Below are 16,531 nucleotides of genomic sequence, written 5' to 3' on the forward strand. Positions count from 1 at the left end.
CCCACCAAGTTGAGAGAATGAGCTTTGACTGATTGCCAGAGCTAGGAGACAAAATTTAAACAAGCTGGCAATCAGCTGATTGCAGCTGGGCATGACTTCTGTATCTGTATGAACTAACACTATGCTTTGTTAACCTGCAAAATTTCACTAGGAACAATGTTTGCTAATTTGGCTAAAACTTTCGCTCAAAATGTGGTCTTTGCAATGGACTGGCAAGGTCCAGTGTCTGTCATCAGGTGGATCTGTCTTGCAGAGCTTTAAGCCAACACGCTTATCTCCAGTCAGAGACTGACCAATCAGCGTCATTTGAAGAGAAAGAGGCGGTAGCTACAGGCAGGGTTTAGTTGAACAGGAAGTCTGTAAACAATGATGGCCGGTGAAGAGATTAGCATGGATGCAGCTAATAGCACTTTAACCAGAATTGGGCTGTTTTTATGAAAAGAAACTCAAAGTACTTAAAGCTTTTCTTGGTGGTATAGATGTTTTTGATAGCAGCCTTCATCTCATCTGTATTGTTGAGTCTGGTGTCTCTCATCTTCCTCTTAGCAATTCCCCAGAGATACTCTATGGGGTTCAGGTCAGGCCAGTTGGCTGGCCAATCAAGCACAGTAAAACCATGGTCAGCAAACCAGTTTCTGGTAGTTTTGGCTTCACTGTGGGCAGGGGCCAAATTCTGCTGGAAAATGAAATCAGTGTCTCCATAAAGCTAATCTAAATGCTCTAAAAAGACTCAGGACTTCAGAAAGCACAGTGGACCAACAGCAGCTGATGATATGGCACCTCAAACCATCACTGACTGTGGAAACTGAAATCACTGGGCCTTAAGCACTTAGGGATTCTGTTTCTCTCCTATCTTCCTCCAAACTATGAGACCTTGATTACCTAATGAAATTCAAAATTTACTTTCATTTGAAAACAGGACTTTGGACCAGTGAGCAACAGTCAAGATCATTTTCTCCTTAGCCCAGGTGAGACACTGATAATGGTGTCTGTGGTTCAGGGTAAGCCCGCCACTAAGAAAGCAACACTGAGCCCTAACTTCAGCCTCAGTCAGCTCCACTAAGGCCCCGTTCATACGGAGACAAATTCGGGAGTATACGCAAAAGTTTTTGTCGTGTCGGCGTTTCATCCACACGGAAACGGCATTCTGGGAGGCCGTGAATGCTATTTTTTGAAACTGGGTCCCAGAGTGAACAAATCTATAAACGCTTACCGTTTCATCTCCATGTGGACAGCCAACCGCATCTTTCTTGAAATGATTATGTCATACATAGCATAGCCCACTTAAGCAGCATGCACAGGTCAAAACAAAACAACAATGGTGGATTACAGGTGGTGTTCGTGCTTAGTTATGGCTTTTACAGGAAAATCTGATGTTCCTTTACCACCACTGAGAACAGCATACACTGGATGTTCTTAAATCCACTGTGGAGAACAACCAGAAAAAAAGTTTTAGGTAGTTTTCCATTATCTCCTTTCCTCTTTTGGTGCATTTCTGTGGCAGCATTACAGCATCACTTACAGGCTTAGCATATATACATTTCCTGAAACAATCCTGTGTTTACGGAAAACTTTTTCAGAACTGAAATGTATTATTTCATCTCAAGGCCTTAGTTCTTGAATGTGCCCTCTGAAAACAGCCTGCCCTTTCAGCAGTGACCTTCTGTGGCTTACCCTCCTTGTAAATAATGTCAGTGATTGTCTTCCTGACATTTTTCAAGTCAGCAGTCTTCCCCATGACTGCAGTGGTGTGGACTTAACCAGAGTGAGAGAATGCAGGCTAAGAAGTCTTAGCAAATTGGGCTTTATCATATAATTCTAATATTCTGACTTTTTAAATTTCCATGAGCAGTAAGCCATGATCATCAAGATTAAAACAACCAAAAAAGTCTTGAAATGCCTTTCTTTGTATGAGATGAATCTAGAATATATGGGAGTTATAATCATGGGAAAAAATGGACTTTCACATGATGTATATTTTAGATGCACCTGTCTATAATTTACCAGGCGACAGAGGATAGTTGTGCCTTTCCTGAAAACTGATAATAACGTTAAAGTTGAGGTTGATATTGGTGAGCTGCTGACAGTGTACACACTTAAAAAAATAAGAAATTAAGTAATAGAAATGAATGATTTTTAAACCTTTCAATTCAACAGGCATCTCTTGAAAGCAGATAATATATACAAAAAGTCACTGTGGTCCTCTGAGGATTGTGATTATTGTGTGATGCCTTGGTACTATTTGGAAACTGGAGATAAAAAATAAATTGACCCCTAGAAAAATGGGTAGCATATGGATAAGCAGGCATGTGTGGGTGCTGTAATTATATACATATGGCTCTTTTGTTGCCTCTCTACATAACTACGCCAGTACTGTGCTATAAGCCCACCATTGATTAGGCATGTTGTGATGTATGACTTCTGAAACATCCCTTCATTAGTTCATTGATCTACTTTTTTTTTTAGCTCCACTGGCATTTAAAGCCTATCTCATTTTCTTTCTTGGTATTTTAAAGGACATCTAATGACTGATTTAATTATTTTCCTGTAAAGACTTTAAGTTGAGGGGGGGATGGCTCAGTGGTTATGTCTTGGAAGTAAAATAGGCTGAGCTCAGCTTAAATGCAGAAACAATGATGGCTAATTAAAATGTTTTCAGTCCCCTGTGCATGGCTAGCAGCTCCAGACAGCTGCTGGTACCACAACAAGGATTTAAGACGCTGCAGTGAGTGAGCACATGTGTTTGAAATCTATACCAGTGCCAGTGATTGCACGTACTATGAACTTGTACCATAATGAGATTTGCTTTGTTGCTGCAAACGACTGACACAACTGATGAACGCTAAGCCCTACAGCAACTACACAGGCTGAACAATTACAGGCCACATCCATACCCACTTGTACACAAACACACTGTGCAAACAAAATTTGAATCCACTGTCGGCGAAACAAATCTGCTAATTTCACAGATGAATGAGGAAACAAAATGCTTAAATGTGCAGAAATTGTCACTTACACTGCATATGAAGAATATGAGGAGAAACCCTGCAGGATGCCTGTTGGCTGAGACAACACAATGATATGCATGCAAATATGTGTGTGTGTGAGTAGAGATGCAGAATGTGTTGGTCAGTCAACATGGAAACTTGCAGAGAGCACTCTGGGTTATAATTATCCGTTATAATTGGGTTTTTGAAGAGATAATCCTTGCTGCTGACTGATGGAGAAAATAAAATTATTTGCGTGTTCAGTTTATTACCAGGCTGCTTGTCTGTGCACACATTAATATGCATCATTCTCAAAGCAGTTCTCTGTCATTTGGTAAGCTGTTGCTTTGGGGTTAATACAAAGGCTAAACACACACAAAAACAAGGATACAAGGTCAAGGATGTGATCTCAGTTTTTAAAGAATGGCTCAAGCTTGACACACAAGGAGAATAATGAAAAGAGGGCACTGAAATACAAGCTCTCATTATATGATAAATAAACAGAAAACAATTCTTGACCTATGCAGAAAAGAGAAAATATGCTGCTTTGTGGTGTTCTGTGAAGATATTTGATTCAACAGCTCACGTTTGTAATGATCTGAAATGTTTATTACTGCATTAGAATATATTTCATGTTAGGAATGTAGGCTCCAACCTCATCACTCCTTTAAGAGGCAGAATTTGAAGAGTGATGAGAGAGTATCTTAGAGAAAGTTGAGCTCACAGGTGGATGCTAGGGAGGTGGTGGAGTTGAAAGTGAGAGTGCAGTATTGATTCAAGGCAGAGCAGAGGGCGAGACCGAAGTCTTACAGCTTAAATAGACAGCTAACTGGGAGGTGGTTTATCAGGTGATTGGATAATGACACATGTCAAGTGGGAACTCAGAAGAGATCTGAAGTGGGTAAATCTGGAACAACTTCACCAACTTCCAAGGCGCATGGAGGATGATGAGAGTCTTGAAGAGAACAGAAATCTCCAGCAACACAAGTTGTTTAAAGAACAACTTTATTAGACTGATGCGTTTTGGCATGTAGCCTTCATCAGGGTCATCAGGTGGGAAATCAGCACAACCTAAGTCATCTGCCTGGACTATCTGGTAAGCAGGGGTTGCTCCATCAAGGGATTTGTAAGCATCAATGCATGAATAAATCATACATGCATCAACAGATAAGCCTGCCATGTGTTTTCAAGTGCCATGGTATTTGATATATTTCATATCTATCTAGGAAACACCCCATGGATCAGTAGGTCCCAAACAGTCATCATTGCACACGCATATCAGTATACATAAAAGACAAAGTAACTTTAACTGCGGACAAATCCCTATTTTTCTTACATTTTTACATTGTTGTCTACCGTTGTCTACAGAATCTGGAGAATAGCAACTGCAACATTAAACTTCCACGTTGAGACTGCCACTTTTGGCTCATTTGAACGTATAGCTTTGATCAGAAATTTGCCTGATTTTCTTGTCTTTGGTTTAGTCAAGATGATGTCTAGTGTAGATTCATTGTTAGCCCTAGGTTTACTCCACCTCTCACAAAATGTGCCATGCTTTTTTAGAAGGGCTAAATGTTGTGCATTAAACTTATTTCCCCTTTGTCATAACTTCAGTCCGCTAGGGTCCATGGGTCCCACTTTGGGAATCATCCAAGTGGCTAATCTTGCAAAGGAGATGGATATGCCCATTTTTGTGCTTCTCACTGGCAAATCCATCTTGCAAAGCTCCCGTCTGAACGGTTTGGGTCCTGTTAAAAAGTTACAGGACCAATCAGCGATGAGAGGCAGGACTACTCGCTAGTTGCTTTTTTGAAAAGAGTCACTAGAGGGGTCTGAAAGCTCGTTAAATATAGCAACAAAGTTGCTAAGTTGGCAACACCGGTCAGAACAACTAGAAAATTGCTATACAAGCTCAAGTCCACTTAACATATTTCTATTTTATGTATTTATTTATTTATTAAAGGGGACATACATAAATTAAATAGAGTTATTTAGTAATTTATTTAGTATGAGCGCATTTAAATTTTTAACCTAGCTAGATACAAACAGACACTGATAAACATTTACACCTACACCCACACCTTTATGATCTTTATTCTGGGGTGCTGTAACTTTATTTTTGTGGACAGGACAGTGGATAGAGTAGGAAATCAGGTGGGACATTGGTGAATGGCCTCTATACATGCGGTTTTAGACCATCAAGGCCCAAGTAACTAGAGTGACCAAGCCACCTTACTAGTACGTCTTTGTGCTGTGGGAGGAGGCCTGAGCACAGGGAAGAAACCTATCCATGCACAGGCAGAACGTGCAAACCCTGTCCAACCAGGGATTTGAACAAGGAAGAGTCTTGCTGTGAGGTGTCAGAGCTAATCACTTCACCACTGTGCAGCCCTTGTTTGCATGTAACTGAGTTAAAATGTGAATGTGTTATAACTAAATTTCTTAACGTTTAATCTATGCAGTGTGTTTAATGAAGTCCATAAAAAATGTTTCGAGAAATGTTTGATAGCTAATTAAGTTTTAGTGGTTAGGTAATTATAAAACTATTAAATCTTAATCTCCATCATTTCAATATTCATCTTTACTCGTGCTTATTTTGTTTATGTAATAGAGAAAACGTCACTTGTGTGTTATTACAGCATTGGCCTTGCTGCACCCCTTTTAGCGATCTATAAATAATTTTGGGGACAATTGAATTGCATGACTAGAGGAGAGTGAGCCCAAGGCTTATTGCTCACAGGCCACCACATGACAACACTCAATGAATGTTTTAAGGGATCCAAGGCCCCAGAGGAACAGAGATTGACTCAGAAACCATGAGCATGTTTGCCTTCTGTTTGTTTTGGTGCAAAATAAGATACGCTCTTTGTTTTCAAAAGAGGCACAGGATGTGAATGTGAATAAATCCTGCATGGGCTGGGAGTCCTTCAAGTTTTCATGGAGATATTTATCCAACAACTGTTGTCTGTTTATAAAATAATCTTGAAGATTAAGGTTAGGGTTAGGCTTAGAATTGTGTGCAACACTGCTGGTTGAGGTTGCCTTAAGTGCCCTGCATGCTACAGCATCTATGTTATGGTTATTTTTATTCTAATCATCCAACAGCTTCAATTTATCACCCCTGAGTCCTCTTTATCTTCCTGAAATCCACGTTTATAGCTCCACGCGCTCTTCAGAGATGAAGCTGCCACTTTTGACTTGTCTGTGACAAAGTTCAAGTGTCTGCTGGTAGTCATGCATCAAACCCTTGAAGGCACTCGAACCTAGTCAAATGATTAGAAAAGCTGCTGTGTTTTCACTAATATGCAAAAAAAAATTTATCCCTGAATCTTTGAAGTCAACCTCTCTCCAGTCCACTCCAGACTGCAATTCAAACTGTCTGTCTGAATCTCTAGCACTAAATTAAAGAAGTTAAATTCACTCTAAAAGTAGCATGATTCAAGCTTTTGCTTTTGAAGTGACGTGATATCTATGGGGAGTTTTATGGGGAGTGTTATGACGTGACTCAAAACTTTGCAGACATAACCTGAAGGAGTCTTGAGTCCTACTTAAAGTGATGCCTTTAGCAATGGGGCTGTGTTTATTCACTGTCTGTGCATAAAAAGGAAAACAAAAGTTTGCTTATTCTCTGCAGGCTGAATCCTCATTTATTCCATTTGTTCTTTTTTGTGTGTTTGTGCATGGATGTGAAGCATTTTCTACTCACCTTAAAGACCAGTTCTCCCATCAGTCCGTTCCACTGACCGTCAGACTGCAAGCTGCCATACTTGTGATCCGGAGCGACGTAGATCTCATACTTGAAACCCAGGTAGTTAGACAGAGCATCCAGGACGTCGATGGAGAAGCCCTGGTACTTCTTTGGTTTCCCCAGAACGTTCTCTGACACCATTACAAACGGCTCCTCCTGGAAGGCAGAGATCAATCAGTGTGTCAGTAAGTCAGTCCTGCAGTCAATCAATACACCAGTCATTCAAGCATTAAATCACCCAATTACTCAAGTGGCCATTATACCACCGCAAACGCTCACCCCAAAGGCCAGTCTGTGAGAGCATGCATTACTCATACAGTACAAAGAAGTAGTTCTCCACAGTCGCATTCACACTTCTTCTTACTTCTAAGAAAGTTGAAATTCATCTCTACTTTTCTAAAGAAGGTTAGAGTTTCATAGAAATCTTACCATAAATCACATCAAAGACGTTTCAAGACATGTATATCATCTATTTTGTTCTTCTTTTAATGGCACACCCTGGAAGCTAAAATATTTTCATCATGCATTACCATCCAATGTGAATGTGAGCAAAATCCATTAATCAGCTCTTTGGCATGGGGACTGCTACCCCTTTACCTTCAAAGTCATTATTGTGAGGTATGAGACACCTCTAATCTACAGGCAAAGATGTCAACAGTTTGGGAAAAACTCTAAACTAGACCACAAGAAACATAGAAGTAGCTTCATTCAGTATGATTAGGCCCAGTTATTTTAAACTGTACAGTGCCTTCAAAAAGTATTCACCCCCTTGGATGTTTTACCCTTTTACTGGTTTTATAAATCAATCATGGCCAATATAATTTGGCTTTTTGAATACAAAAAAAACTCTTTAATGTCAAAGTGAAAACAGATTTCTACAATTCAGTGTAAATTTAATACGAATAATGAAAAATAAGTGACTGCATAAATATTTGCCCCCTTCAAGTCAGTATTTAGTAGATATTTTTACTGCAATCACAACACTGAGTCTCTGTGGACAGGTCTCAACCTCACACATCCAGACACTGCAATTTTGCTCCATTCTTCTTTGCAAGACTGCTCAAGCTGTCAGGCTGCACAGGGATCAGGCATGAATAGCCCTTTTCAAGTCCAGCCACAAATTCTCTATTGGGTTGAGGTCTGGGCTTTGACTCAGCCACCCCACACCTCGTTGTCTGCACATCATTTAATAAAGCTTTCTCTGTATGCTTCTGGTCATTGTTTTACTGGAAAGTAAATCTTCTCCCAAGCTGTAGTTCTCTTGCAGACTCAACAAGATCGTCCTGCAAGCCTTCTATAGCTGCTGAGAAGCATCACACAGCATGATGCTGCCACCACCATGTTTCACAGAGGGGATGGTGTGTTTGTGGTGCTGTGCTGTGTTTGATGTCCACCAAACATATCTTCTTGTCTGGTGGCCAAAAAGCACCATTTCGGTCTCATCAGACCAAAGAACTTTCTTCTACTTGACAATGGAGTCTCCCAAATAACTTCTGGGAGCTCTTGCCGAGATTTAATCTGAGTTTTTCTTTGCCACTCTCAAATAAAGCTTTGACTGGTGAGGACCTGGGCATCAGTTGTTGTCTGCAGAGGTTCCCACATCTCATCTGCTGAAGCTTGTAACTCCTTCAGAGTAGTCATAGGTGTCATGATTTAACTGGTGTCAGACTAACAGGTGACACTCCATTAAACTTTCTACTATACAGTTGCTTCCTGATAAGTAGTGAATATTTATTTTGATAGTATATTACTTGTTATACCTTTAGAGACATTCACATTACTAGGACAGAGTTTATGGAGTCACAACATAAAGAGAAGAATGTTAGAAAAGAAAATATAGGAGACTTAGAAGATGCCTAATCAAAAATGTATAAAGTGCAGTGGCTGATCAGTCATACTCTATGCTTCCACAAACATTTTTTCTTGTAACATCGATGTTAAAGCACTGATAAATAATCATTAGAAAGAAAAGAGCAGTAAAAAATGTTTTGTTATGCTAATAGACAAAACAAAGCGTTCACATTGAAATTCTCTGTTCATGAAATAAAAAATGGAAGTGAATATTTTGTGACACATATTTTGGTCAGCCCCAGATAATTTCTAGTTTTCAAAACAGTTTGTTTTACCAAGTTTAACATGTTTAATCCTGCTGTAAACAACGACATTTTAATACAGGACCTAATAAGGACACCAGGGGTTGGTAAAGACAGTGGCTAAAAAAATATCCTATCCTAATAACTAGTGACAACATTCATTAGAAGAAAAAGAAACTAAAGTGTTGTCTTTCAAAACATACAGCTTTGAAGTATAGTGCAATAACAACATTAGCGTTCTGTTTAGAGGTAATGTGTTGTGCCAAATGACTGACTGTGTTTAAACTTAGAAATGTATATGCATTTCTTTTATCTGTACTGTCATTTTCAGAAAAATCCATTTTTTTCTACTCAAGGAATTCACATTTATACTGTAATAGAAATAGTCTCAGTACCACCACCCTCTGGTTTTTGAGAGAGAGCTATTGTATCCACTTTAATTTCTAACGCTATACGTATAGATCACTGAAGAGAAATATAGGTGTATACCCTGTTATGGGAGACATGCTACTCACACACAGTGGCTTGAAATGCACATGTGCACAAAAAGACCCAAGGACATGCTTTAATGGAGACATAGTAATGGAGCTGCGCACATGGGGGCATCCTGAGCAGTTGGGGCTTGGTGCCTTGCTCAAGGGCATCTCAGCAGTGTTTGTGATGTTAAATCACACATCTCCAGCAACGAGACCAATTTCCATACTTTGATCCATACCCTGACTTGATCTGGCAGTCCTGCTGGTTCCAGACCCAAGTCCCCATTGCCTGTGTCACTGCTGTCCTAAAGCTAACATTGTAAATACCAGTCAATCTAGAATCAGGCATGGAGGTGGAGTCGGGCCTTAAACTTCTTGGTGAAAAACTACAATGATGGTTGTCAGCCATTCCCTTAATTATGCCTAAAATGTACTTAGTAGCTTTAACATAATAAAAACAAAGAGTTCTCACTTATTCTCACAGACCATTCGTCTGAGGCGCCTTACATCAATTTTTTCCCCTAAACTCTACTTTATTCATAAACAAAGTCTGGCAGTAACATTCATGAAATAACCAAACTGCAAAGATTACAGACTAATCAACATTTCATAAGTAAAACAGAGAAAAAGGTCAGAGGTCTAAACCAGGATTTAATTATGTATAGACTGGTTTTAGAAGTAGTAACACAAACTGTTTCTTGCTTTAGCTTTGTTGGCTTCAGCTAAAGCTAAAATAGCTACGCTAGCAACATAATAGATGGAACTACATACGGCAATGTAGCCAAGTTAGCTTTAGCAATGTGAGCTTTAACAAATGTAGCAGACGCTAACGTAGCTATGTAAATAACATACCCACATAGCTGACATTGCTACTTTGTGAGCTTAGCTTTAGCCACATAGCTATGTAGCTCTATTATCTATAGCCAACTTAGCTTAGCAATGTGAGCTTTAGCAAATGTAACTCAAGCTACCCAGATAACGTAGATAAGATGGCTTACATAGATGCTTTGTGAGCTTAGCTTTAGCCACATAGCTATGTAGCTCTATCATTTAGCAAATGTAACTCAAGCTAACTTTGCTACCCAGATAACGTAGATAAGTTGGCTTACATAGATGATTTGTGAGCTTAGCTTTAGCTCAGGTAGCTGAGTAACCTACACAGTTAGCAGAACTCAATAAACTATGCTGGCTGAGTTAAAATGTTTTCATGGAGGACAAGCTGTAAGCAGACTGCTTACTCAGCTTTTGTAATCAGGTTTTTTTAGTCAGGTTTTTTTACTTTTAACTTTTGGTCTCCTAACCTTAAATGTTATTTTAATCAATCTTATTTTGAAAGTTTTAGACTGCGTTAACAGCCTTGGATATGAAGCATTTCAGACAAACAGTCGTGAGTGGCTGTCAGAGATGAACTGTCTGCAGCCAGACTGTGTTAAAGACCCTGTAAAGTGAAAATAAATCTGTATTTAGGTTAGTTGTATGACAGGTCACTGTGTTATGAACCCCTAAATCAAATTTCAGTCAAGTAAAACATCTCTAAGTTTATGAAATTAAGCTTCAAAATCATGAAAAATGAGGCAGTAAAATCTGCTCCAGGATGGTGTGGGCGTGTCTGTTGAATGAGCTGAAGCCCTCTAAGATTTAAGAAATGTCACAAACTGAATGTTGACCTTATGAGCAGAAGGCAGCTGCCAGGCTCTGTGCAAGGGAAGAGACAAGATCAGTTTTCTGGCTCAAATCTCTGTTATGATACTTTAAATGATCCAAAGACCACTGTGGCTGATAGATTTGGTAAATTTGCCTTACCAAAAATGAACATAAGCCAGCAATTAACTGACTGTTAACATTCAATAAAGGCAGTGACATCAGCTAAAAACAGACTATACTGAGATGAACTGCTCTGTGGTTTTATATTGTAAAGTTAGAGGTGTGTGGTTATTCTTCACTGTGGGCTCGTGACATCATGAGTTCACATATTGGCCTGGCCCACATTAAACCAAGTCTGGAAATAGGTGAAAAACTTTCTAACAGTCCAATTCAAGAACTCAGTCACATGTAGATCTCAGTGTTTTCACACGCTTACAGCAACCATATTCCAACATATCTAGTGTGTTAGGACAAAAACTTTGGATTTCACTTTACAGGGTCTTTAAGAATAAACCACCTTTTGTTATCAAATCATTTCTGTACCAAGCTAGTGTGTCCATGTGGGGACCATATGGGTTATATGGGGGCATCTAATATGGGTCTTAAGTCAGATAGTCTGTGGGTTCCATGGCTGATGTGACTTCAAGTGGGAACTGTCTGGAATTTCTACAGATGGGACCTTCATGGGTCCTATACAGGTATAAGTCCACATGGGCAATCACAGGTGGGGCCACCATAGAGCCCGCAGACAATAACACCCATATTTGAAGCCTATATATGAGGCCCACATGGTCATGCTGACTGGGTACCAGGCTGTAAACATGATAATTTTCTGCTCCCAAAGCCAACTATTAACAATTTTTACAGTATATTTGCACTATTAATATACTTTTAGAGCCAGCCTCAAATGGACTCAGGAGGAAATGCAGTTCTCTGCACTTCTGTGATGGGCTCAGTCTTCAATAAGTATCTTAAGAAACTGTCTTTCTAATCACTGAGGGTACCATGTTTAATTAATTATTTAAAGCATGACCTATTTAAAAATTTCAAGTGAATTAAATGTTGAAAATCAATAATCGCCCCATGCAATTCAGCATATTTGTTTTTTATTGGTTCATTTTGAAATGCGCCTGGGGCAGCTGAACCGCTTGTTTATCGATGTTAGCATCTAAAGGGCAGCTTCCTGTTGAGGTTAAATGACATCCAGTGATGCTGACATTTCATGCAATTAAGTGAACACAGCACAAGGAAAGGCTAGGCATTTTTAACAAGGTGAACAGGAAGGAAACCAGCCTTAGAAAGGAAATGCAAAATTGATGTCTACTTTTATTTACAATGCTTGGAAGGAATATTTTATAAAGGTGTTTTTCTTTTAGTTCTTGTCTCTTTCCCCCACATACAGCCTCTCCTTTCTCTCTCTTCTTTAATAAATCCCGATTGATGAGTGAAATGTTTTAGGCCAGTATGTCTTGCAGATTTATGAGAGCCGGGGTGCTATTGACTGGATACTGGCTGCACATTAAGCACGCACACACACAAGCACACGCACACACAGGCAGGCCATGCTTGGCATTAACTTGGCGGTTTCTAATCCTTGCTAGCTGCTGCTGTTCAATAAGCTATTAGGCAGTGAGTGGACACGCATGCCAAGTCCCTCTCTCACCACAGGCATCCATCAATCAGGACAGGAACACACGCCGGCATACATATTGAATCACCCCCCAAAGTACAGAGGTGGAAAAAGTACAAGACTAGTGTACTCAAGTAAAAGTACAGTTCACATGATTAAAATTTAATCAAGTAAAAAATAAACTGACTGGCCAATAAAACCTATACTCAAGTAAAAGTAAAAAGTATTTTACTTAAAATTTACTTAAAGGGCTGAGTACCTGCTGAGGAGCGGTACAGTAATGATCTCTCCTTATGAGCAAAAACAACATGAGAAGATGAACTTTACCTAAACAACCAGGTTGTTTAGGTAAAGCCACACCTTTATGATAAGGTGATATACAACAACTGTTTTGGGATGAAATGTCACTATGTGTGGATGTCATGTGAAGTCAAAGCCACACACACCTTTTTAAAGTCTACCGAGGTAAAGTACTTCCCCTAAAATATACTCAAATAAAAATAAAAACGGCTTATTTTGAGATGTACTCAAGAAAGCTAAGGGGTACTGCACTACTCATGGCTTACCTATGTGGGTAACCTTTATAGCATGGCTGACCCTTTTGTGTATGGATGCAAACAAACAAATGTTAACATTTCAACTTCAAACTCTAGAAGCTCATATCCGAGGCTAACCTCCAATTTCCACATACACCAACTGCGCTGTGACCCAACGGTGAATTGTACTGCGGAGCAAATTGCTCTCTAGTCTATCAGAGCTGTTCCACTGCCTGCGCTCCAGTTCGGCAGCAGTGCGTCCCTGGAGCACCACTCTGCTCTACTTCGTTCGAGATGCTGCAAATCTATTTTCAGCGCCAACCGATGCCAAACCACGCCAATTCCTTATGATAAGAAAGCTCCAAAAAGGAAGTCACAAGTGTAGAATATCCAATTATTTCAAAATACAACACAATGCACGGACTCCCAATCGTAAATCATTACAAGAGAGAGGAGATTGCGAGCCAGGCCTTCTTGTCCAGCATCAGTGCCTGCCAACATCAATGCTCTGCAGAATGAATGGGCACAAATTCCCACAGAAACACTCCAAAATCTTGCAGAAATCCTTCCAAGAAGAGTGGAGGCTGTTATAGCTGCAAAAGGGGGTCAACTCCACGTTAAAGTACATGTATTTGAATACGATGTCTTTACAGTCCCTGTTGGTGTAGCAGCTGAATACTTTACAGATACAGGTAGAGGGGCCTCCACTGAAAAAAGGCTGGGTACCACTAGCTTAGATGTTGCAATCATTGCTTGTAAATTTTGATAATCAACAACAAGATTTACCCAATGTTTTAATACTAATGTTCATTTCAATAGCATGCATCTTTTTAAAACCACTTATCAAAGAGGAGTCGAATATTAAACATTTCAGGGTGCAGGTGGCCTTGCAGTAAATTTGTGCAAAACCATGTCTGGAGGCTGCAGTCCTTGAAGTAGAAAGTCCATGTTCAAATATGACCTCTGGCTCTTTTCCTAATTCTCCCATCTCTCTATTTCTGTCTCTCCAATTAAGGCATACAAAGCTCAAAAAAATATTAGAAAAGCATGTGAAAATTTGACTGTTACTGTGAAACTCTCAGATATTTTATTCACTTTTGACTGTCGGGTTTTTCTCTGTGTGTTCTCTTGGGGAAAGAATAAGATTTTTGTAACAACCAGCCAATTCTACACTCTAAAACTCTAAAATATACCCCTTCAGTATTAACATCTCTGCTGACACAGACTAAAAAGCTTTACAAGTCATTTATTGTCTGATTTGTTGTTAAATTAAAGACGTAGTGAACACTTTAACATTTTTTTTCAGCTGCACACTGAGGTATCCGACTGAACTATTATAAAACACATCAATGCTGGTGTTATTACTGAAATTTGCGCCAAACTGATAAAAATCTGCATTTTAAGTATTTCACTTAGCTCAAACGGACATCTGCCTTGAAAAATCTTTTCTGAAAAGGTGGGGCTTATGCACAAACTCTGTATAAATGGTATAGCGTTAACTGACATTCAGAAACCACTCCTCTCCTGCACTGCTGCGGCTCTAGCTCCGGCTTTACTAACGCGGCTAGAGCAAACGGCGCAAATAGGTAGTGCTCAGGACCACCACAGTCCACCACCGTTCCACAACCTGCTTCAAGGGACTCTGGAGGAGAAAAATCCTCCACCTCTAAAGATCGCTCTGAGGCAGCAGTGCTGCGGGACTCTGTGTCAGTTTCTGGCAAGGGAAAGTCACTGTCACTCCTAACCTGGCATGCCAAATGGATTTGTTTGCCAGTAAGAAACATGGAAACAAGCTTATCCATCTGCTTTGCAATGTTATGTCACTCCCACTTGATCTGGGAAACCTTTAAAAAAAAAAAAAAAAAAACAACAAAAAAACGTTTGCTTCCTCTTACTCCTTTCAGTACCAAACTGCTCACTTTCTGTGCATTTTTTGAAATCCTGAAGTGGGCCGAGTTAGCTTTGAGCTGGGGGTTCACTTACACTTTAAGAGTAAATTCATTAAATTAGGGCCGCTGGTTTCTAAGCTACTAGCTGCCAGATGAGGATGCTCAAATATGATGGCAGTTTCATAGATAAAATGTTACAAAACAATAGACATTTTGATCATTTCAGCACCTGGATTTAAGACCATAGAAGTTGCTTGAAAGGGGCATTTCCTTACCTTTAAAATGGAAACCACAACAGCAAAGTTATGTCTTTGAACAAAGTAAAAGAAGGCCAAAAAGTTATAAAAAATCTTTCATAAATCAAATGTGGTTCAAAGTGTTATTCAGGTTTTTACTTCAGAGAGATATCAGCTCTTGTAATCATCTAAACACGTACAATAGCTCAATGGTTGGTCTGTCTTCGAGCTGCTGGGCTCAATCGATACTAAGTCAATGGTTTCCAGACTAAAATCTTGTAAGGAAAAATTACCTTGTGAGATGTAGTCTGGCTGTGTGACGTTAATCTGTCTCTCCCATCTCTTCCCTCTCACTGTTGTTATTTTGCACTCCCTACCTTTTCCCCTGCCACTCGCCAGCTGTGATAGACACCATTTGGCATCTCTCCACTCTGCAATGTCTCCTGTTTTCCCTAAACATATGTCTGCAATGCATCTTCTCTCAACGTCCATCCATCCATGGAGCTTACTATCTTTCATTTGTCCTCCTTGCAATCCTTTATCTCCTCTTTCATGCTACTCTCACCTCCTCTTCCTCTCTTTCCTCTAATTCCTTCCACACAAGTTTATCCCACGTCTCCACTTGACTGGAAGCACCGCATGCAGTCTCAGCGCTGCCCGGCTGTTTTCCGGAGACATGACTAGGGCAGAGAACGGCAATTTTCCTCAAAGACTATGTAATGACCTTTGAAGAGGCCTCTGAGGGAATGCTTGGGAGGACAGAGTCGTGCAGGGATTTGCAGTAGTGAGCATTTGTCTGTGAAATTGGTGTAAAATGTGTTTTTTCAAAAGCCATGCCAGTCTTAGCTGAAGATTAGATTTGAAATTGTTACAAAAATGAATTTTCACTCAATCTCTGTTTGATAAAGATTGAATGTGTGAGTCACAAAACCAAACAGACAAGCAGCACAGATTGGAAAATCACTGCTAGATTTTTGTTTTCATTCATTTTCCTTTTGATTTTTGTAGACTAACAGTAATTTTCTTTCTTAAGAGGTCTGAAAGGTAAGCCTTACACTGGACGGAATCTCAGCTGTGTGCTTTATTAGGGTTGAAAACCATCCCATTGCTCATTATTGGATGACTCAAGTGAGTCATCCAATCACAGTCCCCCTCACATGCAGATGTACCTTCAGCTTTATAAGCACTGAAATAAGTTTCATTCATGTCTAGTGTTGTTCATTTGGCCTCTTGTGCCAAAGTGTGAATGAACCATTAAATAAGAATTTTTCAGCTACAACAAGCAATGGGAA

General features: G+C 39.7%; 1 protein-coding gene across 2 annotated transcripts in view; it reads right to left on the reverse strand.

The window, feature by feature from the left end:
- grid2 (glutamate receptor, ionotropic, delta 2) overlaps positions 1 to 16,531 on the reverse strand; it is a 923,745-nt gene that overhangs the window by 193,755 nt on the left and 713,459 nt on the right. For both annotated transcript variants that reach the window (XM_041786464.1, XM_041786465.1), the window contains exon 10: positions 6,694 to 6,891. In XM_041786464.1, coding sequence (XP_041642398.1) covers positions 6,694 to 6,891 — 198 coding nt within the window. The remainder of the gene's footprint in view (positions 1 to 6,693; positions 6,892 to 16,531) is intronic.

This window comes from Cheilinus undulatus, linkage group 5 (genome assembly GCF_018320785.1).
Source record: "Cheilinus undulatus linkage group 5, ASM1832078v1, whole genome shotgun sequence".
NCBI classification, from domain to species: Eukaryota; Metazoa; Chordata; class Actinopteri; order Labriformes; family Labridae; genus Cheilinus; species Cheilinus undulatus.